At 39.4% G+C, this 27,373-nt stretch overlaps 1 protein-coding gene across 1 annotated transcript in view; it reads right to left on the bottom strand.

Moving 5' to 3' along the window:
* Positions 1–3,437: 3,437 nt before the first annotated feature.
* Positions 3,438–27,373, bottom strand: part of RORA (RAR-related orphan receptor A) — a 117,205-nt gene continuing 93,269 nt past the window's right edge. Inside the window, exons 6-14 of the mRNA XM_006831851.1 lie at positions 27,326–27,347; positions 26,062–26,068; positions 25,001–25,022; positions 20,482–20,603; positions 18,044–18,176; positions 17,228–17,335; positions 10,660–10,770; positions 9,627–9,739; positions 3,438–3,602 (exon numbers count right to left, since the gene is read on the bottom strand). Coding sequence (XP_006831914.1) covers positions 3,438–3,602; positions 9,627–9,739; positions 10,660–10,770; positions 17,228–17,335; positions 18,044–18,176; positions 20,482–20,603; positions 25,001–25,022; positions 26,062–26,068; positions 27,326–27,347 — 803 coding nt within the window. The remainder of the gene's footprint in view (positions 3,603–9,626; positions 9,740–10,659; positions 10,771–17,227; positions 17,336–18,043; positions 18,177–20,481; positions 20,604–25,000; positions 25,023–26,061; positions 26,069–27,325; positions 27,348–27,373) is intronic.

Raw genomic sequence — 27,373 nt, 5'->3', positions numbered from 1 at the left:
ATATTTATAGAAGGGTTAAAAAAATAGAAGTCTCTCTAAAGTGGTCCAGACAAGGCTTTGTATAGAATAAATCTTTTTTTTTTCTCCATCTTTTAGTTTTGATTTAAGTATTTTGAATACATTTTCTTTTCCATTGACACTTAGTAGCCTAGAAGCAGTCTGACGCACGTACATTGTATGTACGTGCACACACTCACATACACACACATGCTCGCTCCTCACTTCACCCCACCACCCCACCCCATATGCTCACAGCGATCTGTGTATCCACACTACAAAGAACAACCAAACGTAGAAGCAGTGTCCTAAGTCACGTTTTCCTTACATTAGGAAGGGTGAAGGTAGGATGTCAAAGACTTAAAAAAAAATCCATAGCTTTAACGCAAATTAGGATGCTGAACACTTAAAGAAAATCCATCTGTAGCTTTAATGCAATTTATAAACTGTCCAAAAAGCACTTTCATCTGCACTTTTGTTTTCATTGTGACCAAGGCCAATTTTTTCACAACAACTGTTTGGCCACCATTGTAACAGAAGTTATTCAGGCTTTCTACCAAAGCCTTATGTACCCGATGTTAAAAAAAAAAAAAAAAAAAAAAAAGTATAAAATGAATAATAGCAGCCAAGATGAAATGATATGGTTCTGATTCTTAAAAGACTATTGGACATGGACATTTAGGAAACTTTACTTATAAGAACTAGTAATAACTGTCCTGGTACCACCAAATATTTTGTGTCTCACACAGGTGTTTCTAGAATAACGAAGAAAAATTACAAAGTTTTCCATATCCTTTCCTGGACTCCTTTTTTTTTCCCCCAACTGAATTTATTGTTTAGCTTCAGATCCTAACTTAGATCTAAGTAACAGTTAATTGTTCCCTAAATTCACCAAGCATGTCTCTCTCATTGTGCTCCTACACTGGTGATGTACGTTGCTCTTAGATATACACACTGCTCTACTCTTAGAGAGACCAAGTTGTGGCATCACATTACTGTATCTTGGTTAACCATTAAGAACAATGTCACAGGAAAGTGACAATTACTGACATTAGAGCTTTTTTTTTTTTTTTTTTTTTCACTAGGTACATGGAAAATCCTTTCTGGAAAAGGAATTTCTTTTAAGTTCAACATTACGTGCTTTCTCACCCTTAGAGAAGTTCAATTAGCTCTGACCATCTTACAGTGAACACTGGAATTAAGGTTAGTTGCTTTTCAATGCGCTAGCACCTGAGGCTGGTCATATTCAGAAAGCTTTGGTTAAAAAGAAGTTAATGTACCTTAATAAAACCATCCCCAAATTTGTGAATTGGAATGACCAAATATAAAACAAAATTCCCCCTAAACCAAACACCGTTTCCCCGACAAAGGACAAAGAATTGAATAAAATGGAAAAATAAATAACTGAACTAAGCTTAGAACTCTTTTTAGAGTATAAATACTATTGATCTTTAAAGGAACTATGCTTATTTATATTTAAAATTTTTTGATTTAACTAGTTCTTGCCCAGATATAAATACTATAAGCTGATACTTAGCCTCTCTCTATACACACAAAGTTTTATATATCCATGAGAAATTTAAGTAAATATTACTCTCATGTTCTATTTATGGTTAAACACTTATATTTTTGGAAAACATTTTTGAGATGTTATTTAGGCTTCATACAAACTTCTGTGTAAATAATCCTGTCCCCTTGTCTAGTCCCTCTGGAAACAAGTCGGAAAGTCAGTGGAATTAAAAACATATTGCAGGGCTAATATTGTACTGTAAATGCCTGGGTTCCCAAAAGGGTACCCTATTTCTAAAACATGCACACTTGTGCATATATTGGACTGTTTCCCTCCCTGCCCCAGTTAGGGTTTATTAAGAACTAAACTAAATTAAACATGTCTCACCTGAACACAAAAGCCAAAACAACCTCCTATATATTTAATAAAATAAATTACAGTCCACAGTTTTCTAGTGAAGATAAATATAAGAGTAAATGTTTGAAGCTAGCATCAACTTCACTTTAAAGGCTTAAAATATTTACTATTTAAATAAGAACAACTGATTCAACATTGTATGCCTCCCTCAGCCTCCTAGCCATTGTCTAGACAATATGGAAATCAGGATTCTAGAACTGTAATATGTGGAGGGAGCTAATCTACAATTAGTTCACTCTGGGATAAATTCTTAAACATAAACGCTCATAAAGTATATGCTTCATGTCCTCGTAACTGGGGTGTGCATTTACTCCAGATAAAATCTTTGGGTCCTTCTTAAAATAAAAGCTAGAATCCAATGAATAGTCTGATCAGTGAGTGGGTCTCATAGTGTTAAGAATTCCAAGTTGAAACTGAGTCTTTTAACTACTGAATTGTGTAAAATGAGTCTTCCCTCTCCAGCCTCCTTGTGGAGACATTTTTAAAATGTCCATTATAGCATAAGTCCACAGCACTTACTGAACATTCAGCTTTGTATGAAGCAGAAACACATCTACCCTGAAACTTACAAAAAGCAAAGTATAATTTAGGGAGAGTTCCATTTCTAATTCCAAAGTCGCGTGTTAAACCAAAAAAGAAAGAAACTCAACATCGCGATTTCTAGATATGACCAGCCAGTCTTTTAAAAGTAAATTTGTAAACAGCAGCATAAATACCTCCCGACGTACCTTCCAAGCCTTCTCAGTTAAACTTGTGTTTCTGGTGCACATGCGTTGACACGACAGTGAACACGCTAGTATTTAATTTAAAGAAAAAGGTGCAAAATGAAAGTGCCTTATCAATTCAACAGGAAAAGCTACACCAGTAACTACATTTTATATTAATTAAAACAATATATAAACAATATCTCTTTTAGCTATATATAGTCTTCATGCCCATTTACCCTGTAATATATTATAATGCTATTGTTGCTAGTGCTATGGGCCCTTTTCATGCCGTTCTGCCAACTGGCAATAATCGGTGAAAAAACAAAAACAAAAAACAAAAACAAAAAACTTCCTTCATGAAACAAAGAGCAAGTTGTGCAAAGTAATGCCGCACCCTCCGCTATGCACACCAGCCACCGATTACTGCCGGACTCTCTGTAGTTACTGACAGATTAGTGATTGCTGTAGAAGGTCTGTGGGCAGTGAGCTACAAGAAAAGGAAATCCTCCAACTTTTAGTACCCTCCTTCTGTGTAAACAGAGGTCAACGATCAAAAAGTTGAGACAGAAAAAGGGTCCATATCTGTAGGCATAATGGAAATCATATGCATGAGAAAAACAAGTTCAACTTTTATTTGTTTTCATTGTTTCCCTCCTTTGCCTGACCCCGATCACCAAAAGATGTGCAGTGTGTTGGCGCTCCAGGTCTGTGCAGGGCCATATAAAGTGTCTTGGTTAATTTTTGTTTGTTTTGTTTGTATTTCAAATTTGTACTTCAGACATTCTAGAAGTGCTTAGGTGATACATTTACCCATCAATTTGCATCGCTGGCTCAAATTCTGAAGTGAACAATTCCTTGTATAATGGAGGAAAGTGAAGTCGCACAATGTCTGGGTATATTGCTTTAAATGCCATTAGCTTTTCCGTATGCCGTCCACATAAGGCTCTTAAGGTCGACACCTTGCATATTAACTGTAAGTGGAAGAGAACGCATGTGATCAAGAAAAACAGACTTGAGAATCAAGAAGTGAGGAATCTGAGTGGTTTTTACAATGCTGCTTATGACAGTGAAACATGTGAAGTCAACTTAAGTATCAATTATTTAAGTTGGTTTTAAAAAACAGATGCAGTTATATCATACAATACCATACATATATATTAAATATGATTTTGAAGAGGAATATTCATAAGCAAAAGTTGGCACAGCTTGTTCCCAACAGACTTGAGATGAAAACCCAGGTCTCTTGCCACCTCCTCCTATTCCAGCATGCTTCCAGCTCTACCATATTTTCCTTCCTGCCCTTTACCACGTTGGGAAAAGAAGCAATTAGGTGAAAGAGAAGAGGGCACATTGGCAGTCATGAGTAGGACAGGGCAAGAGACTCGATGTGACAGCATCCCTTATAGGTTGCATATAGAAGTCCTGTAGTTATTGTGAACCACTGAGCTGGTTCCAACTCATAGAGACCCTGTATGTTTTCACCAGATCTTATCCATGGTTAAGGACTCCCCAAAATAAAAATAGCCTAATGGTTACGTGTAAGGAGCTTACTGCACTATAAACTGAAAAGTTGGTAGTTCCAACCCACTAGCACGCTCTGCAGGAAAGAGGGAAGACTTGGCAATCTGCTCCCTAAAGCTGACATCCTATGAAGTTTAGGAGGGGCTGTTCTATGAGTTGGAAATGACTGGATGGCACACAACAACAACAACAACAAACAACACTTGTATTGGGGTGAGGAAGAGAGGAGTGAAGCTCCTAATGGTTCTTTTCCCATCCAGTTCCCATTCTTTCCCCTATTTCTGATTGAATTATATACACATATTTCCCCTATCTGTCCTTGATCCTAACCCTGTTACCAGGAGAAAATAAAACAGAATAAACAAACAAAAAACAAAGAAAAATCCTTTGAACAATAAAACAGAATAATCTAAGAATGAAAAGAGCTAATTTTTCTAAGACCAAATACACCATTAGCACTACCACGGGAGGATATGAGCATATTTAAAATGAAATTAACATCCCAATTCTATTTTTATTGTAAAGGATGATAATTAGCAAAAATAAAACCCTATGCTTTGAAGCTGAAGACGAAAATACAAGTCATTTATTGTTGATTACTAATGACTATTTTTGTCTTTTTATGAGTGAGGTCATCTAATACTTTTGTGATTGATTTATTTCACTCTGCATGATGTTTTCAAGCTCCAGCCATACTGTAGCACAGATCAGGACTTCACTTTCCCTTTTTGCTGAGTATTATTCCATTATACTATACTACAGTTTATTTATTTGTTCCTCTGTTGACGGACATTTAGGTTGTTTCCACCTTTTAGCTATTGTGAAGAGTGCTGTAGTGAACAATGGTGTATGAATCTTTTTGAGTCTCCACTTTCAAGTCTTTTAAGCATATATTTAGGAGTGGAATTACTGGGTCACATGGTACTTCTATCTTTAGTCTTTTGAGGAACGTGTTTGTTTTGGAGGAGTACTATTTCCACAATGGCTGTACCATTTTGCTTTGGATAAGGATTCCAGTTTCCCTACATCCTCACCAACATTTGTTGTTTCTGTTTGTCTCTATCTTAACCATCTTAGTGACAGTGAAATGGTGTCTCACTGGTTTTGATTGGATCTCTTGGATAGCTTGTGATAGTGATCATCTTTTCATGAGTTTGGTGGCCATCTGAATGTCCTCTTTGGTAAAATATCTATTCAAATCCTTTGACCATTTTATGATTGGGTTGTCTTTTGAGTGTTAAGCTGTCAAGATTTTATATATATCTTGGTTATTGGATTATTTTATTAGATGTATGGTTTCCAAAAATATTCTCCCAGTTGGTAGCTTGTCATTACACTTTTTTGGTAAAATTTTTTGATGAACCAAGTTTTTAATTTGTATGAAGTCCCATTTATTTGTTTTGCCTCTGCCATTGGTGCCTTTGTTATATTAGATATAGCTAATATAGTACTTGTTTTTCTAAGAATTTGATGGTTTTAGTTTATACGAGTAGGTCCCTAATCCATTTTGAATTTGTTTCTGTGCATGGTGTGAGTCATGGATCCTGTTCCATTTTTCTGCATGTGGATTATCCACCTCCGTTTATTGGATAGTCTTGTCTTTCCCCATTTAATGCACTTAACACCCTTGGAAAAAAATCAGGTGACCATAGATGTGTGGACACTTGATTTATTTCTGGACTTTTGATTTGATTCCATTGGACTACGTGCCTATTGTTTTAATAATCCCAAGCTGTTTTTAATACTGTAGTTGTACATTGTTTTAAGTGCCACTGAGTTAGTTCTGACTCATAGAGACCATGTATAGGGTTTCCAAGTAGTTGTTGGTGGGTTTGAACTGCTGATTTGTGAATAACAGTTCAGTGCTTATCCTTCAGAGCCACACCAAGTCTATGTTGTTGTTGTTTTGAAGTGCCACTGGGTCGAATGCAACTGATAGCAACCCTGTATAGGGTTTCCAAGGAGCGGCTGGTGAACCTGAACTGCCGGCCTTGCAGTTTAAACGACTTTACAGTCTGATGCATTAGCCCACAGCACCACACCAGGACTCCTGTTATTGTTGTTAGGTGCCACTGAGTTGGTACCAACTCAGTGACCTTATGTACAGTAGAATAAAACACTGCCCAATCCTGGGCCAACCTCACCTTTGTTGCCACACTTGAGCCCATCGATACTGCCACTTTACCAGTTCATCTCTCTGGGGGTCTTCCTCTTTTTCTGTGACCCTCTGCCCTACCAAACATGATATCCTTTTCTCCAGTGACGGGTACCTTCTGACCATATGTCTTAAGTATGAGAGATGAAGTTTGGCCATCTTGGCCTTCAAGGAGCACTCTGGCTGCAGTTCTTCCAACACAGATCTGTTGGTTCTTTTGGCAGCCCATGGCACATTCAATATCCTCCTCCAACACCATAACTCAAAAGCATCAATTCTTCTCTGGTCTTCTTTATTCACTGTCCAGCTTTTGCATGCATATGAGGTTACTGAAAATACCATGACTTGGGTCAGGCTCACCTTAGTCCTCAAGCTCACATCTTTGCTCTTTGTCACTTTAAAAAGGAGTTGTGCAGCAGATTTGCCTAATGCAATATGTCGTTTGATTTCTTGAGTGCTGCTTCCATGAGTGTTGATAGTTGATCGAAGAAGAATGAAGTCCTTGACAACTTCAATCTTTTCTCTGTTGATAAGAATGTTGTTTATTGGTCCAGTGGTAAGGATTTTTGTTTTCTTTACATTGAGATGCAATCCATACTGAAGGCTGTGCTCTTTGATCTTCATCAGTAAATGTTTTAAGTCCTCTTCACTTTCAGCAAGCAAGGTTGTATCATCTGCATATCGCAGGTTGTTAATGAGTCTTCCTCATTTTCTGATGCCGTGTTTTTCTTCATATAATCCATATTCTCAGATTATTTGCTCAGCATACAGGTTGAATAAGTATGGTGAAAGAATACAACCCTGTCGCACACCTTTCTTAATTTGTAGTATGTTTTAAAATCAGGAACTGTGAGTCCTCCTACTCTGTTCTTCTTCTTATACATTAATTTAGGAATTCAGAGCCTCTTGTCATTCCATATAAAGTTCAGGATTGACTTTTCCACTTCTGTAGAGAAGGCTGTTGACATTTTTATTGGGGTTGCATTGTGTCTCTAGATTCCTGGGTCGTATTGACATTTGAATAATATTAAGTCTTGTAACCCATGAATATGAAATATCTTTCCATTTACTTGTCTTCTTTAATCTCTTTCAGCATTGTGTTAGTTTTCATTACATAAATCCTTCACATCCCTGGTTAGATTCATTCCTGACAATTTTATTCTCTTAGATGCTACTGTAAATGGAATTGTTTCCCCAGTTTACTTTTCAGATTTCTCATTGCTGGTGTATAGAAATCCAGTAAGATTTTTGTTGTTGACCTCATACCTAGCAACTTTGCGAATTTCCTCTATTAGCTCTAGAAGTTTTCTGTAGGGATTTTTTATATATAAGATCATATCATCTATGAATAGAAATAATTTGACTTCTTCTCCAATGTGGATAACCTTCTAGTTTTGTTAGTTTTGTTACTTTAGCTAGGTCTTCTAGTGTAGTGGTTACGAGTCAGGCTGCTAACTTCAAGGTCAGCAGTTTGAAACTACCGGCGATTCCGTGGGAGAAAGATGAGGCTTTCTGCTCCTGTAAAGATTTACAACCTCGGAAACCCTATACAGGGTCACTGAGTTGGAACCCACTGCACGGCCCATCACCACCACCACCACCACCATCTAATACAATATTGAACTGAAGTGATAGGAGCAGGCACCCTTGTCTTTTTTGCAGTTTCATGGGCGCTCAGTCTTTCTCCATTTAGTAGAATGTTGGATGTTGGATTATCATGTATGCCCTGGATCACATTGAAGAATTTCCCTTCTCTTCTAATTTTTTTTAGTGTTTTCATCAAGAGAGGGTATTGAATTTTATCAGTTATTTCTGCATCCATACAGATGATCATGTGTTTCTTTTCCTTTGTCGTACTGATGTGTGGTATGTAACTTTGATTGATTTGCATTTGTTGAACCATTTCTGCAGTCTTGGATTAAATTCCATTTGGTCATGGTGTATCAGTTTTTTTTTTTTTTTTTTTTTTTTTTTAACATATGCTCGTAGGTTCTGTTTACTAGTATTTTGTTGGGGATTTTTTGCATTTACATACATAAGAGACACTGGCTTGCAGTTTTCTTTCCTTGTGTTGTCTTTATCTGGTTGGAGTATCAGGGTTCTGTTGCTTCACAATGAATTAGGGAGTATTCCTTCCTTCTCTATCTTTCAAAAGGGTTTAAAAAGTATTTGGTATTAATTCTTCTAGAAATGTTTTGGTAGAAGTCCTCAGTGAAGCCATCTGAACCAGGAATATTTGGGGGTGGGGGAGAAGGTTTGGTCACTGATTGATCTGTTCACTTGTGATGAGTCTGTTGAGACATTCTGTTTCCTTTCCAGTCAATTTGGGTAGATTGTGTGCGTCTAAGAATTTATCTATTTCATCTAGGTTATCCGTTTGTTACTATACAGTTATTCATAATTCTCTTTATTTCTATCAAGTCATTTGTAAGGTTTCTGCTTTCATTTTTTTATTTCAGTTATGTGTATGCTTTATTTTCTTCGTCAGCCTAATTTTATCAAAAGGCTTGCCAATTTTATAGATCTTTTCAGAGAACCAATTTTTTGCTTTATTGATTCTGTTGCTCTTCTGTTTTCAATTTTATTTATTTCTGCTCTGATCTTTGTTATTTCCTTTCTTCTGGTAGTTTAGACTTAGTTTGCTTTTCTCTCTCTGGTTCCTGAAGTTATTAAGGTCGGCTCTTATTTTGAGATCTCCCTTCTTTTTTACATAGGCATTTACTGCTATAAGTCTGCCTACCCTGACTGCTACCCATACATTTTGGTATGCTATGCTTTCATTCTATTTGACTCTTAAGAAATCTGTGATTTTCTTCCTTGACCCATTGGTAGTTTAACAGTGTATTGTTTAATTTGATGACTAATGCCTTTAATGGAAATAAAGCTAATGATATTTAAGTATAGAGTTGGTTAATACTCCTAGCCATCCTTCTAAATGCAAAGATTCCTTCTCAATCAGTATAGAATATTAACTGTACTGTATCTCCAGCTTTGATGGACTAGGAGTAGGAATTCCAGAATGTACTAAGAATGAAAAGTGGTTTTCTGTGTGTGTTTCCTTTCTTTCTTTTTTAAAACTATTGCCCTGTTATTGCAGATACTTTGCAAGGTATGATAATGGATAAAATGTAATTCGAACAGTGATTTTAGCCTAACAATAGTATTTTTCAAAATGGACATTTCTGGTGGTCTATTGCTTATAGATACTTTTGGAGGCTGGTCAGAAGAATCACCTCTTCATTTGACAAGGACAGCTGGTGCCTGGTCTGTGTCATGGGATGCTTCAGGCCATGCCACCTGGAAACCCTTTGCCTCTCACCTTTGTTAGTATTCCATCCTCTCGGTGATTCTTCTGTAGGACGTGTTGAAGAGCTAGCTGAATTTTTTGTTGGAGTTTTTCAATTTTCACCTTTTCCTGCAGCCATGAGCGATCTAAACATGAAAAATAATACTACTTAGTATTCCTCCAACATGGTGTTGGAACACCTCATTCCCTTTGACTCTTTGACACAGATTATTATACCACAATGCCTATTTTAGAGACTAACTGGCCAGTTTGTACAGGAGTGGAAAACTGATCTATGGCAGCTATAAAACAGGATGGTAAGCCTCTCTATTTTCACTGATGCTTAAAGGAAGGAACGACCTTCCCCTTTCAAAAGGAAAGCCATTTAAATTTAAGGTCAAACCTGTATGTGTGCAAATGAAACCACCTGGCTCCTCAAGCAATCCTAATGATTATATTTCTCAATGAAATACTCATATTATTCCTGTTAACTTTTCTGGAAAATAAGAAAATTACCTTATAATCCAAGTCAATTAAAAATGTCAGTAGAATTTCAAATGACTTAAAGCTGGTTAATGCAGGATAATGTTTTTGTTTGTAAAAATTCCAAATAGAAGATGGTAAATTTGTAAAATGGATTATCCAAAAGAGACAGTACTGGTTGAAAACACAGATTAAATTAACATAAACGTGTGGATGACATTCAAATGGGTTTTGGAAAAGAACAAGATGTCTTACAAGCCACATCTTATCTTGGGTACTGTTGTCACGAGAGACAGCCCTACCCTACTATGCATTTCAGAAGATTAATTCTAGACTAGGTTGTATTAAATTCTCATTTCTTACATGTTATCGAAAAGGCATGACATCTTAATAGGGTATATGTGTGTGAGTACATATGTGTGGCAGGTGAACGTTACTTGAAAACCAAAATTATATTTAGGAAGGGTGGCATTCTCTTCAAGTAGTCATAAATATTCTACAGTCCTTAGAAGTTGTGCGCCTTGTGAAAAATTCTTTACCTGGATAATTTTGGAATCACTTCATTTTTATTTGGTTATCTCACCTGCTGACATCAGTACAAATGCAGAAAATAATGCAATTTCATCCTCAGTCAGGTGCATAGAACATAAACTCTTTCCAAATTCAAACACAAAGCTAATAAAGTCTTCACAACCTGCCAAAATGAAAATTAAGACAGTTTAGGATTTTGGTTGTATTCTAGGAAAAAGTAAAGGGGCTTGAAGTAAAAGTGGTTGCAGATCAGAGGTCTAGTAACAGGTCTTGTATGGTTTCACAGTTTAAAATCTTAAAAAAACCTCGGTATCATCATTATGATTGCCGTCATCATCCATCCCCTAAGTGTGAGCATGAGTTGTGTGGTTACTATGTGAGGGACTGCTCTATGCCATTTCTTGGAGTTTCCTTCTATTTCACAACAGCCCTATGGATAAAGTACAGGCACACCTCAAAGGTACTGCCGGTTTGGTTTCAGACCACCACAATAAAGGCAATATTGCAATGCTCCTAGAGCAAGCTACATGATTCTTCTGTTTTCTCAGTGCCTATAAAAATTATGCTTACACTATACTGCTGTCCATAAGTGTGCAAGAGCATTATGAAAACGTTTGAAATATTGTAAGAATTACTAAAACATCACAGAGACCCCCAAGTGAACACGTGCTATAATGTGCAGTTGCCACAAACCTTCAGTTTGTTTTTAAAACAAGTGCTATCTGCATAGCACAATAAAATGAGGTGTGCCTGTATTAACATTACTGTTCCCATTTTAAAGGTGTGAAAACTGAGACTTGGAGAGGAAAATAATTTATCCAAGGCCACACAACTAGGAAGTAATAGCCTGACTTCAGGCTTTTACTTACTTAACTGTTACAACCATTTTTGAACGGTCTTCAGTCTTAGCCAGTGGAATCTAACAGCTACAGTTGAATGAAATGCTAAAGTCACTCATTTTTGTTTTCTATTATATTGCACCTAATATGTCCTTTAGAGCATTAATTAATGACACATTGTAGTGATAAAACTACTATGACAATTACAAAACAAAAGTTATAGAACGTGAAAGTTCTCTACAATAATAATCCCATCCTCCAAATATTGGTTAGGTATGGTGTCTAGTCTTTCAAATTTGTATTATATATGTTGTTATTAGAGTCGCGGTGTGGCGCTGTGGGTTAATGTCCTGGACTGCAAGGGTTGGCAGTTCAAACTCACCAGCTGCTCCCTGGAAACCCTATAGAGGGTTGCTATGAGTCAGAACTGACTCGATGGCATGTAACAACACCAATGTTCCAACTCAGTGACTTAGTTAAACCGAACAAAAACACTGCCTGGTCTGGTGCTAGCCTCACAATTGTTGCTAGGTTTGAACTCGGTGCTTCAGCCACCATCTCTTTGTGCAAGCCTTCTCTTTAAGGGTCTTCCTTTTTGTCACTGACTTTACCAAGCATGATGTCCTTCTTCAGGGACCAGTCCCTCTTTTTTTTTTAAAAAAAGGTTTTTATTATGAATTGAGTGATAACTTACATGGGAAAACATCAGTTGTACACTCATCCTATTGTATTTCGTTTCATTGCAATTATTACAATCCCCTCCATGCATCATCATTCAACAGTATTTGCTTCTATACCCTCTGTTTTTTTTTAATGTACACCAAAACACTTGGGAAAATACAATCATTCAAATAACTAAAGGGCACATCCTGCAAGCCTGTCCCCTGGCTGCTGGCACCCAGCCCTTCACCCTCCATAAGTCTAGAGTCCTCAGCTGCTCTATCTCTCCATGTCATCATCTTTGCCTTCATCTCTGGCATTGCTGCTTCTCTGGATACGGACCCACACTTTGCTCCTGCTCTTCTTCCTTGATGGTCCCAGGGTCCTCTGTTTCTAGACTGTAAGATCAACCACTTCCCCCATTTTGCTACAAAACTTTTACCTTTACAAGTTGCGACAATTGCAATTAATCATGATAACAATTACTCACTATTGAATCATAAGAGTCTTAACCTCATCTCCTTTCACCAGACCTGTCTTAGACAGATGAAAATCACTCAGTGGGATTTTACCTTCCCCTGCACACTCTGAAACTAAACTCCCTCTTGAAACTTATAAGCCAGTTACTTCGTGACTGTATTTTATGTAGCCAGTGTCTTAAGTTGCCCATCCCTATCAACCCTGTATACAGAGGGGATGGGAATGATCCTGGCTATGAAGATTCCTTCCCTCTTGGTTGGTATTTTAAGCTACTACATCCATATGTATAGGTCAAGTTCATCAAATCGTAGCAATTTACACTTGCTTTCTTTAGAAAAAAATTTTTTTAAAAAAAATTTTCCTCTAGATGAGTTCTGATCATCCAGTCATTGAAACTAGGTCAGATGGGTACTATCTGCAAATTTGGGCATTCTTGTGCATCTCCCCTCACTTCATATCAGCTGGACACTTCACTCTCAACTTTAGCCCTCTGTGGCTATGTCCTTGTTCATGGGTTCAAGGAGTCCCCACACTTTATTCCAGGTAGATGGAAGTCTATGTAACGTGGTCAGACAGCCCACATCTTCATTGCTGCCTTTCCCACACTTCCACTCACCAGTAGACCAACGTGGTCACCAGCAAGCTTACATGCCTGTTTGTATATTCCCTTTGAGTTTCAGTCTTGGAAGAGGGTTTGTCCTGAAAGGATTGCTTGCCTTGATGGCTCCCCAGTGAACAACTTGTTTGTTCTTGTGGTAGCCAATCAGACTGCCGTTTTTGTTTTTGATTTTTCCTGCTTGTCTTTCTTACAAGAAGTAGCTTCTATTCCTCTAGCTGCTCCAGGCTGGTCTGCTTTGTCTTTTCAAGGGGGAATTTCCCATCTCAGAAGGTCCTGGATGGGGATCAGGATCCCACCTAAAGTTTTATGCACTACAAAGGCTCCGCAAGAAGCCTTTTTCACTGGGCAAGTTCTAGCACCCCTTTGAGGTATTCTAATCAGTTATAGACTGAAGACGGGCTTACAAGTGTTCTATAATCATGTTTCCGGATGTTCCTTTCTATCCCCCTCAAGTCTCTATTTTACAATAGTAGGTAAGGGAAACCAAGATTCATAAGACAGGGGACCAGTCCCTCTTGATAATGTCCAAAGTATGTGAGATGAAGTGTCTCCATCTTCACTGCTAAGGAGCATTCTAATGTACTGTTTTCAAGACAAATTTGCTTATTCTTCTGGTTGTTGTTGTTGTTAAGTGCCGTCAAGTCAGTTCTGACCCATAGCGACCCAGTACAGGGTTTCCAAGGCTGTAAATCTTTACGGGAGCAGAATTCTTCTGGTAGTCCATGGTATAATTCAGTATTCTTCAGCTCTACCATACTTCAAATGCATAAATTCTTCTATAGTCTTTTTCATTCATTCATCCAGTTTTCAAATGCACATGAGGCAATTAAAAATTGCCAAGGCTAGGGTTAGTGCACCTTAGTTCTCAATGTGACATCTTTGCTTTGTTACACTTTAAAGAGGCCTTTTGCAAGCATCCAATGCAAAATGTCATTTGGTTTCTTAACTCCTTCTTCCATGGGCATTGATTGTAAATCTAAGTAAAATGAAATTGTTGACAACTTCAGTCTTTTCTCTATTTTTGATGATGTTCCTTATTGGTCTAGTTGTGAGGATTTTTCATGTTGTGGTGTAATCCATACTGAAGGTTATATAGCCTTTGATCTGCATCAATAAGTGCTTCAAGTCCTCTTTGTGTTCATCAAGCAAAGTTTTCCATTTACATATCGCAGATTGTTCATGAGTCTGTCTCTAATCCTGATGCTATATTCTTCTGTCATATAGTCTAGCTTCTTGGATTATTTGCTCAGCATAAAGTTTGAATAAGTATGGAGAAAGGATACAACTCTGATGCACACCTTTCCTAATTTTAAACTACACATTATCCTCTTTTGTATTTAAATGACTGCATCTTGGTCTATGTTCCATTTCTGCCTAAGCAAAATCAGGTGTTCCAGAATTTTCAGTTTTTGCAATGTTGTCTATAATTTCTTAGGATCCACACAGTCTTTGCATAGTCTCTGTGTAGCCAATAAAACACAAGTAATCATCTTTTGTGGTATTGCTTTTGGCTAAGATCCGTCTGACAGCAGCAACAATGTCCTTTGCTTCACATCCTTTTCTGAATCTGGCTTGAATTTCTGGCTGTCCCCTATTGAAGTACTGTTGCAACCGTTTTTGAATGATCTTCAACCAAATTTTATTTGCACGTGATACTAATGATATTGTTCAATAATTTGTGCATTCTGTCAGATTACCTACCTTTCTTTGGAATATGGATCTTTTTCAGTCAATTGGCCAGGTATCGATTCTAAATTTCTTGCCAAGATGAGTGAGCCCTTCCAGTGTTGCACTGTTTGTTGAAACATCTTTATAATGACTCAAGTTCTAAAGTGAGTAACTCCTTATATAACAGAGAAAATGAAATTGTACACTATCTGGGGATATTGCTTTAAAAGGCATTAGCTTTCTGTGAGTCATTCACATAAAACTCTTAATGTCCATTAGCATACATTTAAAAGGCGATGGACAATCCTACACTTGATTTTATGTGGCTTCTGTAGTTTAGCTTTTAAAAAAATATCTTAACACATATTGGGAACCTTCCATTCTTTTTAGAGTTGTTTTTTTTTTTTCCTAACCTTTACAAACAGATTTATTTTCTCACAGTCTGAATGCCAGGGACCAACTACAGTGGAAGATTTTCTCTCCCTGTCAGCTCTGGGGAAAGGCCCTCGTTATCAAACTTTTTGGGTCTAGGAGTTTCTCAGTGCAGACCTCTGAGCCAAAGGACACACCTGGCTCCTATCTCTGCTTTCTTGATGGCAGGAGGTCCCGTTCCTTTTCATTCTTTTTAATGATTTCATTCTTCTTTTTTAAATGACAGAAATCCACAAATACAAGGGTGAGTCAAAAATTACCCACATTCTGTAGAATTTAGTTTAATCAACTTTTAGACAAGGCAAATACATCATTTTTGACATAATGTCCTTGCTTTTCAATATATCTTGTCCATTTGTCAACAAGCTCTCATATTCCCTTATTAAAAAATGTTCTAGACTGAGCTTTGAGCCACGAATGCACTGCTGCCTTTATTTCTTCATTGGAGGTAAATCTTCTTCCTCAAAGGGCTTTCAGGGGACCATGCTGGTGAAAGTCAGATGCAGCAAGATCAGGACTACAGGGAGGCTACTTTACCACCTCAAAACAAAGTTTCTGCATAGTGTCAACAGTGTGGGTAGAGGTGTGAGAATGTGTATTGCCATATAAGGTCACAATGCCCTTGGACAGTGGTCCTCTGAGTTTAATTTGAAGTTGAGGCTTCAGCTCTTCAGTGAGCATCTCACTGTAAGGAGCATTGTTGATTATTGAACTTTTTCCTGATAGTGTTCCAATACTGACCCTTGAGAATTCCAGAAAACTGTAAGCATCAATTTGCCAGCTGATGGTTGACTTTTGAAGCTTTTCTTGGTTAGTGATTGAGGAGTTTTCTGTTCCATACTCTGCCATTTACTCTCAGGCTCGTAGTGATGAATTCATGTCTCGTCACCAGTAACGACTGTTTTAAATAAACTTTTACCTTCTTTCGAGTTATTGATCCAAATTTTGTTTGCAAATGCCCAAATGCTTTTGTTTATGCTGTGTGTGAGTTGTTTTGGTATCCATCTCACACAAACTTTTTGAAACCCAAGTCTCTTGTGGATGATTTAATAGGCAGAGGCACAGGTGATTTACAAATGATTTGCCACATAAGTCACCGTCACTTGTCTACTTGGCAGAATCATTTCCCATTCATGTTCAATGTGGTCATCAGCTGTGGATGGGTGTTTTAATATAACCCGAGTGTGGATAATTTTTGCCTCATCCTCATACTTTATGAAGGAATATGTCAGATTTTCACTTAGTTATATTTTATTTCTTTGATATCCACATCTAATTTTCATTAATGGTGGTCGTTTTAGGTGTTGGAAAGATAGGCTTTAGCTCCTTGCTTGATTTGAGGTTTGAAGTCATGTCTTTATACCTACATAACATAGTGCCTGCAAATCTGGGTTCTAAAAACTGGGGACACCTGGAAAGGCATATAAATCTCTTCAATTACCAGTTAGATAAAAGGAAACTCTATATCCTTTACAGGTAGAATAGTTAAAAGTTTTTGAGCTGTGTAAATCAAGAAGCTCTGGTAACGTGGTGGTTACAAACTGGGCTGTGAACCTCAAGGTCAGCAGTTCGAAACTACCAGCTGTTCTGCGGGAGAAAGATAAGGCTTTCTGCTCCTGTAAAGATTTACAGCCTTGGAAACCCTGTACAGGGTCGCTATGAGACAGAACCGACTCCACGGCACATAACCACCACAAACTACCAAATCTTCACAGGGATTAAATATAAAGTAAAATAATACTTTATACTTATATACACAAGATAGAGACAGTACATATGGTAAAATCCTTTGTTTTCTGTTTCCAAAGAACTAGTTGCCATTGTGTTCAATAATAGCTGCCCCCCCCCCACCCCCATCCACATCTTCACATCTTTCCCTATATCCCCTGCTATAAAGATCAAGCACCTTGTCATTTCCTCACCTAAGGATTTGAAGACATCCGGGCTAGCATACTTCCCATCAAAGTACACGGTGTTGTTCTGAGAGTCAAAGGCACGGCACATTCTGATGAACACCACCTCTAGAGAACCTGAGCAAGGGCAGACATGATTTGGATTAGTGTATTTTAGGGAGCTATTTCTAGGGCACTAATGCAGAGACCCCATTTCAAGATCGGACACTGGGAGCTGTGTACAGTTCAGCTAGAGGGCTCTCAGTCACATTATGAACCATCTATTGCCAAAGGGCAAAGCTTCCTGCTGTCATTAAAGATGATCATGCTGAAGCTGAGGACTCTTTTACAGAAGAAGGGATGGGTTTACACAAATTACTTCCTTGGCACTATTCTGCCTTAAGATGTTGAGTCTCAAAGTTGCTAGGAAAACATCCGTTCATATCAATTAAAAAAAAAAACAACCCACCATACAAACAACAACAACAACACAACATGGCTGGCTGAGGGATGGCTCTCTGAGTGCCACAGACAGCCTTCTCCTTAACGACCCACTGTAACCTCCAGAAGATCTGGAGTGTAGAAAACAACACACAGCTGATGCTAAAATTTGGGATTGCAGGTGTCATTCAAATTAATCTTTTCACCCAGAGGGGGAGCAAAGTGGAGGGAATGTTTCCTGAAAAGAGCTCAAAAACCTTTAAAAAAAAAAAAGTATGTCGTTTCTGCTAAGAGAAACTGAAGCGATCATCACTGGAGAAAAACCTTCGTTGCCAAGCATTTATTTAATAAGTGGGTGAAAGCAGGTTAGGAAGAGAGCTCAAAATTCACCTGCAAAGCACATACCTGCTTTTAGAAGCACAATTTGATCGTTTTGACACAGTTCCATAAATCCATCAATGCGTTTGGCAAACTCCACCACATACTGGATTGCTTCTGTAATTTTGATGGCACACAACTGCCACATCACCTCCCGCTGCTGTTAAAGTGGGAAACATCAACAGACACGTTTACCCATAGCCTTGGCACAATTGGCTTAACTGTTCCTAGTCTGTAAAATACTTTTTATAGGAATGGATTTAAAAAGGCGAGAGGATTAGAAAACATAAACCAAAAACCCCACAAAAACACAAGAGCCACAAAAGGCATCAGGAGCCATTACATTAGCCCTGGTCTACTGGGAGTGGGAAAGTCGTATCTTTCTTTTGAGATATTTCTTTGCTTTGAGGGAACTTAATGTGGCCCTGATAGCGTAGTAGTTCCGAATCGGGCTGCGAACCCCAAGGTCAGCAGTTTGAAACTACCAGCTGTTCTGTGGGAGAAAGATGAGGTTTTCTGCTCCTGTAAAGATTTACAGCTTCGGAAACCCTGTACAGGGTTGCTATGAGTTGGAACTGACTCCACAGCACATAACAACAACAACAATGTGGCCCTCTGGCATAATACACTGGATCGCAAGGTCAGCGGTTCAAACTCACCAGCTACTCTGGTGGAAACTCTATACAGGGTGGCTATGAGTCACAGCACTTAACAACAACAATACCATTTTATGAGAGAAAGGAAGAAGGAATAGAAAGCCAGTGGAATTTGTTGTGCCTCTTCTATAAGGCAGGTGCTTTATGTCCTCTTGTCTGAGGTCATTTTCCCAAGACCACTTTTCTATCCTATAGGTATGGGGACAAAAGCTCACAGAAGTTTCACAGCTAGGAGGTAGAGGAGCTGTGATTCAGATCCAAGCACGCCCTAGTCACCTATTCACAAACCCCACTTCACATGTCTTGCTACTTCTAACTGCTTTTATGCTTGCCCTTAGTAACTCTGGTGACTGGTTTTACCGGCTCTCTCACAGGCAAATCAAGTGGTGTGTTGAGATTCCCTAACCGGCCTGCTTCCCTCCTCACTCTGCAATTCGGCTGAGAGCGATGCAGTGCTCACTTGTTTATCCGGTCTTCCTGTAAGGCTGTTTCTACCAATAGGACTCAGAAATACTGAATTAAGAGTCAACAGCCATTAAGAGCCCTGGTAACTCAATGGTTAAGCCCTCAGCTGCTAACTGAAAGGTCGGTGGAATTCACTCAGTAGGTCCACAGGAGAAAGGCGTGGTGATCTACGGCCATACAGACTATTGTTGTTCAATGCCATCAAGTCAGTTCCGACTCATAGAGCTAAGGACTAGGGTTTCCAAGGAGCAGCTGGTGGGTTTGAACTGTTGATCTTGCGGTTGGCAGTTCAGTACTTATCCTACACCTTAACTCCCCATGAAGATTACAACCTAGGAAACCTCTGGGGGCAGTTCTGTTCCGTCACTTGGGGTTGTCATCAGTGGAAATTGACTAGGTGGTACCTAGCAACAGCCCTGGGGTCTGGTTCGGGTGTGGTGCTGTGGGTTAATGCGTGGGACTGCAAGGTCAGTTTGAACTGCAAGATTGGTGGTTCAAGCTCACCAGCCACTTCTTGGAAACCCTATACAGGGTTGCTATGAGTCGGAACTGACTCAAAGGCACTTAACAACAACATTCTTTATTCATATGCCAAGGGACTTTAGTACCCTCATTTATAAAATGAGGAAAATCAGCCTACCAGGGACATTCTTTCCCTGCATACTTAAAACAGGGGCCCTTTCCAATCTTGAAGGTCTATGATTATAGGGGAAAAAGAGCAGCAGTTTCTTTTACCAAAGACAGAATGGACAATGAAAAATTCTCCATCTCCAATCTTGCCCCCTGCCCCATCTCTGCCAGTTTAGTAGCTTACTGATCAAAATGTTTTCTAAAAAGAAGCAGGGAGCAGCGCTATTTTTCAGCCTCATGTCGCTAGGTTTAGTTGAGTGTTATCTGATTGGACCATAGCTACCAAGCCTTTATAAAATGTACTCTTTCAACAACTCCTTAACTTCTGGAAACATGAAGCCGAGGTTATGTGACTCCAGCTTCCTGGCCTTAAAACATGCCATTGTGATACCAGGACGAATCCTAATTTATCGAGCCTTTTAGAAGCTGCTTAACCTAGTCCCTTTGTGACAAAATGAAGGTGATACGTATATACTTATAAGCTCAATGGAATTCATTCAGAATCACTTAAATTGCTCAAGCAGGCATGTCAATAAGATGACAAGGTCTGAAGTACATCATCAACTCTGGAGAAAAGATTGGTCAATTGAAAACTGGTATGTGATGAAAGACAGCTTCCTTCCAGGTCTGTTGTGTTCTCTGGACCAATTCTCCTGCACCAACACCCCCTTCTGGATGTCACCTCCACCCTAGGTGGTAGTCCTTAGACTATACCTTGTTTTGATAGTTCTCAATCTCCTCCTGCAGAAAGGTCTGCCATGTTATTTGCTGGAGCTCTTCTCTCAAGTACTGACAAGTCTCCAGATGGGACTTAGATATATTCTGTGCAAGGTGTTCTAAGGAGAAAACAGGAGATTACAAACATGAAAAGCCAGGTTCTTGTTTAGATGATCAGTGTGTTCCCTACTTTATCTTTGACTTTACAAACACCAAGTATAAAGCAATGTGCTCGAACCAGTTTTGAGAATCCTTACATGTTTAAAGAAGCATCGGACTAATGTGGAGCGATTCTGTCATTTTGGAACATGAGGAGAGAGGACAGGGTTTGTGGAAAGTCCACATTCTGTAATAAGTCTGTTGACTTCAAAGACTCTCTTGACCTCGTTCTGGGCCTCTCTATACAGTGTCCGGGAAAGAATCAAGTCCTGACTTTAGCTACGTATGGGAAGTGATTGGCAGTTTTCTGAGCCTTTGTATGAAGACACACCTGCTACTCACATTGACCTGGGAAGAATAATTCTTAAAAATTATGAAATCGTATTATTTTGTGATGATTGTGTATTTCTTTTGTTTCTCCTACAAACAGGAGGGAGAGCAAGCATTAACAATGGCTGCCACAAAGGGTCACAATGAGTTGGAGCTGACTTGATGACAAGTGACAACCACCACCATGACTATGATAGCTTAGTGGTGAAGAGACGGATTCTGGAGCCAAACTGCTTGAGTATGCAAATCAGTTTCTACCACTTACTAGCTGTGTGATCTTGGATAAGTTACTTAACATCTCTGGTTTTAGATTTCTCATTCATAAAATGAAGAAATGAGTATCAATTTTGTAGTGCTATTATGAGAATTTAATGAACTGAGTGCCTAGAACTAGGAGGATTACATAGCATGTGCTGTATAAACATTAGATAATTGTTATATTTGAGTGTAAGAGATTTGAGTATGTTAAAAAAATGGCTGTCAGGAAAGTTTCTACAGGGATTTATAATCTGATGAGTGTGCATGGACATTCTGGAAGGACGAGTTAAGACACCAGATGATACAGTATAAAACTCAATTATACCACCAGAGAAAGGAATGATGGACGATGCTGTCAGGGGAAAGAGAGATCAATGTTAGCTTGTGGAATCAGGGCGTACCTTTTGGTAGAAGAGAAACACTTGAGTTGGACCCTGAAGGGTGGGTAGAGTTCGGTAGGCAGAGGTCAGTGGTGGGGAAAGGGAGGCCAGTTCCACTTAGGAGGGGTGATAGATGAAGGAACAAGTATGGCATTTACAGAGGCTGGGGCAAATATGCTCAAGTGCTGCGGCTGAAACAAATCTGGGTAGGTAAGAGTCCACACATCACAAAGGACCCCTGAATGTTAGGTCTCAGCGTTTGGACTTGTAATTACAATAATATTAATCAAATTCAGGGTTTTCAGTGGGGAGCTATGTGTTTAAAACTGTGTCTGAGGAAACGGCAGCAGTTTTGTGCCTGGGGATCAGTGTAGGGAGAGACAGGAGGCAGAGGGACCAGTTAGAAGACTTATAGAACCTAGTGAAGGCCTGGGATCAGGTTGACAATAATTGTTATGGATGAGAAAGGTAGATAAAATAAGTATTTTAAAACAGGAACTAGCAAGATTCTGTGAATATAAAACCATACTCGTCTCCCCCAGCCTCCCAATGTCCCAAATGACACCACTCCTCTGGTCTAGAATACATTGTCGTTGTTGTTCAGTACCGTGGAGTCGGTTCCGACTCATAGTGACTCTGCACAGGGTTTCCAAGGCTGTAAATCTTTATGGGAGCAGAACGCCTCATCTTTATCTTGTGGAAAAGCTGGTAGTTTCGAACTGCTGACCTTGAGGTTGGCAGCCCGACTCGTAACCACAACGCTACCAGAGCTGCTTTAGAGAAGGGTCATTTAGGAGAATGGCAATGAAGGCAAACTCAGTGACACTAGTTAAGAATGCCTGTTCATTTGGGAATCTGTTACCGCTTTACTCAAACAAAACCAGACTTGTCTTTGTGAAAACAGAACAGGCTCATCTAGATGGAGGCTGAAACTAGAGTCTCCTTAGAGACACTGTAACATAATAAACTTAACAATACACAGGCAAGAAGAGAATATAAGAAAAGAAAATATAAACAAAAGGAAAAAATAGAGGGAAAAAATGGACAGAGAGAAGAGGGAGACACTGGTCAATTGTGCATTGCAAAATGTGACATTTGGGAAGAGGCAAGGGGAATAGTGGTGAAAATAATAGCACATCAGAAGTACAAAAAGAAATGATAAATGTATCAATCAGGTTGTGAACTAACTCCCATAAAAAGACCTCTGTCTTAATAAGACGGTCTCTAGGATGTAAACCAATATTTACAGAGATGAAAAAATGATGAGGATGAAAAATCCCTTCACTAGGAAACAAATGTCCAGGGAGGTGCTGTGGGGAAGGATGGGAGATTCTTTTCCCAATTAGGCTTCTTTCCCAGTTATCAGTTTCACTTCATCCTGAAGAATATTCCCACTTACCCCCAATTTAAGTCTAGCTTTTAAACCCATTAAGGAGCCCTGGTGGGCTGCCAACCACAAGGTCGGGGTTTCAAACCCACCAGCTGCTCCATAGGAGAAAGATGAGGCTTTCTGCTCCCATAAAGACTTACACCCTCAGAAACCCTAGGCAGGGTCCCCAGGACTTGGATTCAACTCGATGGCAGTGAGTTTGGTTTTAGTCTGGTTAAACCCACGGCTGTTGAGTTAATTCCAACTTATAGCGAACCTATAGGATATAACAGAACAGACCCACATCTTTCTGCAGTTGGTAGATTCAAACTGCTGACCTTTCGGTTACCAGAGGAACACTTTAATCATTGCACCACCAAGGATCAATCCATCTTTTAGGAGAACCAATTAGAAGAAAGACAAGGAATGATGCAATGTGCATGACACACCAGCAGAGGGCAGTGGATGCATTCTCACCAGTAGCTATAAAGCCTTCCATTCCAGTTCACAGTTGATTTGGCTAGTGTAAGATTTTAGACAAATGCTATTTTTAAATCTCTATTTCAGCAAAGAAGAATATGACCAGTCTGAGTAAAAGTTAAGAAGTTAGTGAGTTTCTCAAGAAAACAGACTGGAATCGTAAAATGCTGTGGAACTTGGAATTTGGAGACCTGGTTTCTGGTTTAAGCTCAGTTGATACCTCACTTTGTGACCCAAATAAATTCCTTCGCCATCAATAAAATCAATAAAACCAGGGACAAGTTACTTTAGGAGCCCTGGCAGCATAGTGGGTTACAAGTTGGGCTGCTAACCATAGGTCAGCTGTTTGAATCCACCAGCTGCTTCTTGGGAGAAAGATGAGGTTTTCTGCTCCAGTAAAGATTTATAGCCTCAGAAACCATACACAGGGCTGTTATGAATTGAAACCAACTCGAGGGCACACAACCACCACTAGATACTTTAACTGTAAAATCCTGACTTCTGATTTAGACAAAGATTTCCTGAGACAGAAGACGTTAGACATTAAATTCTCCTCATTTTACATATAATAATGGATCAGCACTGGACTATGAACCAAGCAATTCAAACCCACCAGCTGCTTCTTGGAAGCAGGGTCGCTATGAGTCGGAACCGACTCGACGGCACTTAACAACAATGATAATAACACACGCTCGTGTAGCATTTACTATGTGCCCATATTTGATCTCTTTCTCTCGCTCTAGGTCTAGTATGTAAATATATGTGATGTTGTTGTTGTTAAGTGCCACAGAGTGGATTCAGACATATGGTGACCCTGTATAGGGTGTCTGAGGAACAGTTGGTGGGTTTGAACTGCTGACCTTGTGGTTCTCAGTCCAGTGCTGATCCTACAGCTCCATACCAGGAGCCTATGTAAATATATATTTAAATTACTACATCTAATATATACAATCGATGAATCACCTAATCCTCCCAACAGCCCTAGAAGGGAAGTACTAATAGTAGCTTCATTTTACAGATGAGCAAACTGAGGAGCAGTGAGGTTAAGAGACCTTTCCAAGGTGTCACAGGTAGCAGGTACCAGAGTCAGGATTCAAACCCGGGCAGTGTGGCCCTAGACACTGTGTTCTTAAGCATCCTGTTGTATAGACAGAAACTACAGCTTGTCGAGAGTACATGACATATGACTTACTGCAGTTGTATACCTTACAGTAAGTAGCAAGGTGAGGGCCACAATCCATAGGAGCTGACTTCTTGTCTCACACTGGTCCAATCAATCTATCAGTGATCCCTCTTGCACTGGGTGTTAGTTAACAATGACAGCATCAAGTATAGCTAGCTTGGTTCTGAATTTACCTAGGCTGTTTATCTGGGATGCATGATTTGCACACTGATTGCCTAGCAAGATCCCAAATTCCTGATCAGAGATGTGGATGAATTTCCATTAAAAGCAACTTGAAGATTTTGTCACAGAAAGACAGAATGAAGCTTAAGATATATGTTAATTTGCTAAAATTAGCCTAAAATGTAAGTGCCTCACTCAGAGAGCTGGGTGTGAGCCCCTCAGGAAATACCAGAGAACTCCAAGAATCTCTGAAGAAGGGGTAACAAAGTCCGTGGTCACCTTCATGCTGCTCTGCGCTTCCTAAACAATTTGGTGAGTGTAAATGGGATGGAGAGTTACAGGCAAACCGTATCCGTTTGGGACTAACCCTAGGGATGAGCGCATTGTATGCATCCTGGAAAATGGCGGGGCTGCCGGACTGCACTGGGAGGTGACCCGTGGAAGAGACTGATGTGTTCATGGCCGGGGCCAGGACAGTTGGCCTCAGCCACTGCGGGCTCCACTCCAGTGTTGGTGCACTGTTGGCCTCGAGTGCCGTGTTCAAGGACAAGACTCTGGCTCAACTCGGTGGACTTATTATTGCAGGGCTGGACATCTGACAAGTGGACGGGATAGATCCACTTGTATTTATAGTAAGGTGGAGGCAAACCTGAGAGGAGTCAGGGCAGTTTTCATGGTATCATGTGAGCTTTCAGTCAAATTCATATTCAGTTCTGAAAATTTTACTTTTATTACAGTTCTCCTTAAGGTTCAACCAACCAAGATTTCAGGACACAAATGGAAGGTTTTGTTCTAGTCCAAGAGTGGAAAAAAGAAAAGGTAAGAAAAGAAAAGAGAACCTGCCTCTGCTCAGCTTGGCTTCTAGTTCACAGGTTTCTCTGTGAATTAAAAGAGCTGTGATATCCTTTTAATGCCATTTAGTGGTTAAAGACCAGATTTAAAATGTCCCTGCTCTTGAGGATTTAATTTTAGACCCATAAAGAGGTGCTTGTATAAAAACTGTCAAGAACATTCCAATTTGTTCTATTTGGAGAAAGACTTTACTGGAAATACAAATTTTCATTTAACAAATATTTTATGGGGTACCCACCTACTGCTGTCAGGTCAATTCTGCCTCAGAGTGACCCTCTAGGATAGAAAAGAACTTCCCGGGAGGGTTTCCAGGAGTTCTGCTGTGGGGCTGTAGAATAAGCACTGGATTGCTAACCTCAGGTTGGCGGTTCAAACCCACTAGCCACTCCTCAGAAACCCTATACAGGGCTGCTATGATTCAGAACCTACTGTATGGCACTTAACAACTGCAACAACACAGGGTTTGCAAAGCTGTGAATCTTTTTGGAAGATTATACTACTTTATCTTTCTCCCACAGAGAGGCTGATAGACTCAAGCCACCAACCTTTCAGTTAGCAGTCGACTGCTTTAACCACGGCTCCACTAAGGCTCCCCTATGGGGTACGGAGGTAGAGAAACCATCTAGAGAACACAACCCTTTATTTCTATGAACTGAGGATTTTGGTGCTTAAAGTCAGAACCTACTGGTTCTGCAGTCTTCATTCTCCCCTTCTATTAACGTACTCATCTCCACAGCAACAAATTGAGATGCTTTGATCAAGTTCTAAAACCGCAAAGGTTCTTATGACAGCGGCAGACTTAGGAATACAGTAAATACAAGTAAATACAACAGACATGTCAACACGGCTTCCTTGAAATGTCAAGTTTCCCCTCCCTGTGTTATCAGCATGTCTGGGTCACATCTCCCAAGCAGCAGCGATGGCACAAAAAATAAAGGAAGGATGGAGTTTTTTGTTTATTTATTTTTTTTTGTATAATGAGCCTCCTTCTATGAGACGCATCAACTTTGCCACCAAAATCCATCACCAAAACAAGTTGGCAAGTAAAAGGACTAACTTTTCTCTAACAATCCGAGTTTACAGGTGGAACCTTAGAGGTATTTTAGGTTCCATTCCAGACCACCGCAATGAAGAGAATATTGTAGGAAAGCAAGTCTAATGCATTTCTGGTTTCCCAGTGTACATAAAAATTGTTTCTACTGCACTGTGGTCTGTTCTGTGTGCAAAAGCATTTGGAAAATGTTTGGAAACTTGTCAGCATTACTAAAATGTGACAGAGATACAAAGTGAGCACATGCTTATTGAGAAAAATGGTGCTCATAGACTTCCTCTAGGCAAGGTTGCCACAAACCTTCAGTTTGTAAAAGAACGCAGTACCTACAAAAGTGCAATAAAATGAGGTCTGAGGCTATCTGCTCCTTCAAAGATTTACAGTCTCTGAAACCCTGTACAGGGCTGTTATGAGTTAGAAATGACTCAGTGACAGTTAACACGAACAACAAAATATCAGGGTTGAAAAACTTCGATGTCTACGGGGTCTGAGTTGTTAAGTGCCACTGAGTTGGTTCCAACTCATTGTGATCTTGCGTAGGGTTTCTGAGGGGTGGCTGGTGGGTTTGAACCACCAGCCTTGAGATTAGCAGTCCAATGATTATCCAACAATACCACATCTCTCCATTAGTGAAGGTGGTAGTACCATTACCTAGCTCTGCCATG

Source organism: Chrysochloris asiatica, unplaced genomic scaffold, assembly GCF_000296735.1.
Source record: "Chrysochloris asiatica unplaced genomic scaffold, ChrAsi1.0 scaffold00004, whole genome shotgun sequence".
Lineage (NCBI taxonomy): Eukaryota > Metazoa > Chordata > Mammalia > Afrosoricida > Chrysochloridae > Chrysochloris > Chrysochloris asiatica.
The sequence above is the reverse complement of the archived record's forward strand: the minus strand, read 5'-3'. Positions and strand labels throughout refer to the sequence as shown.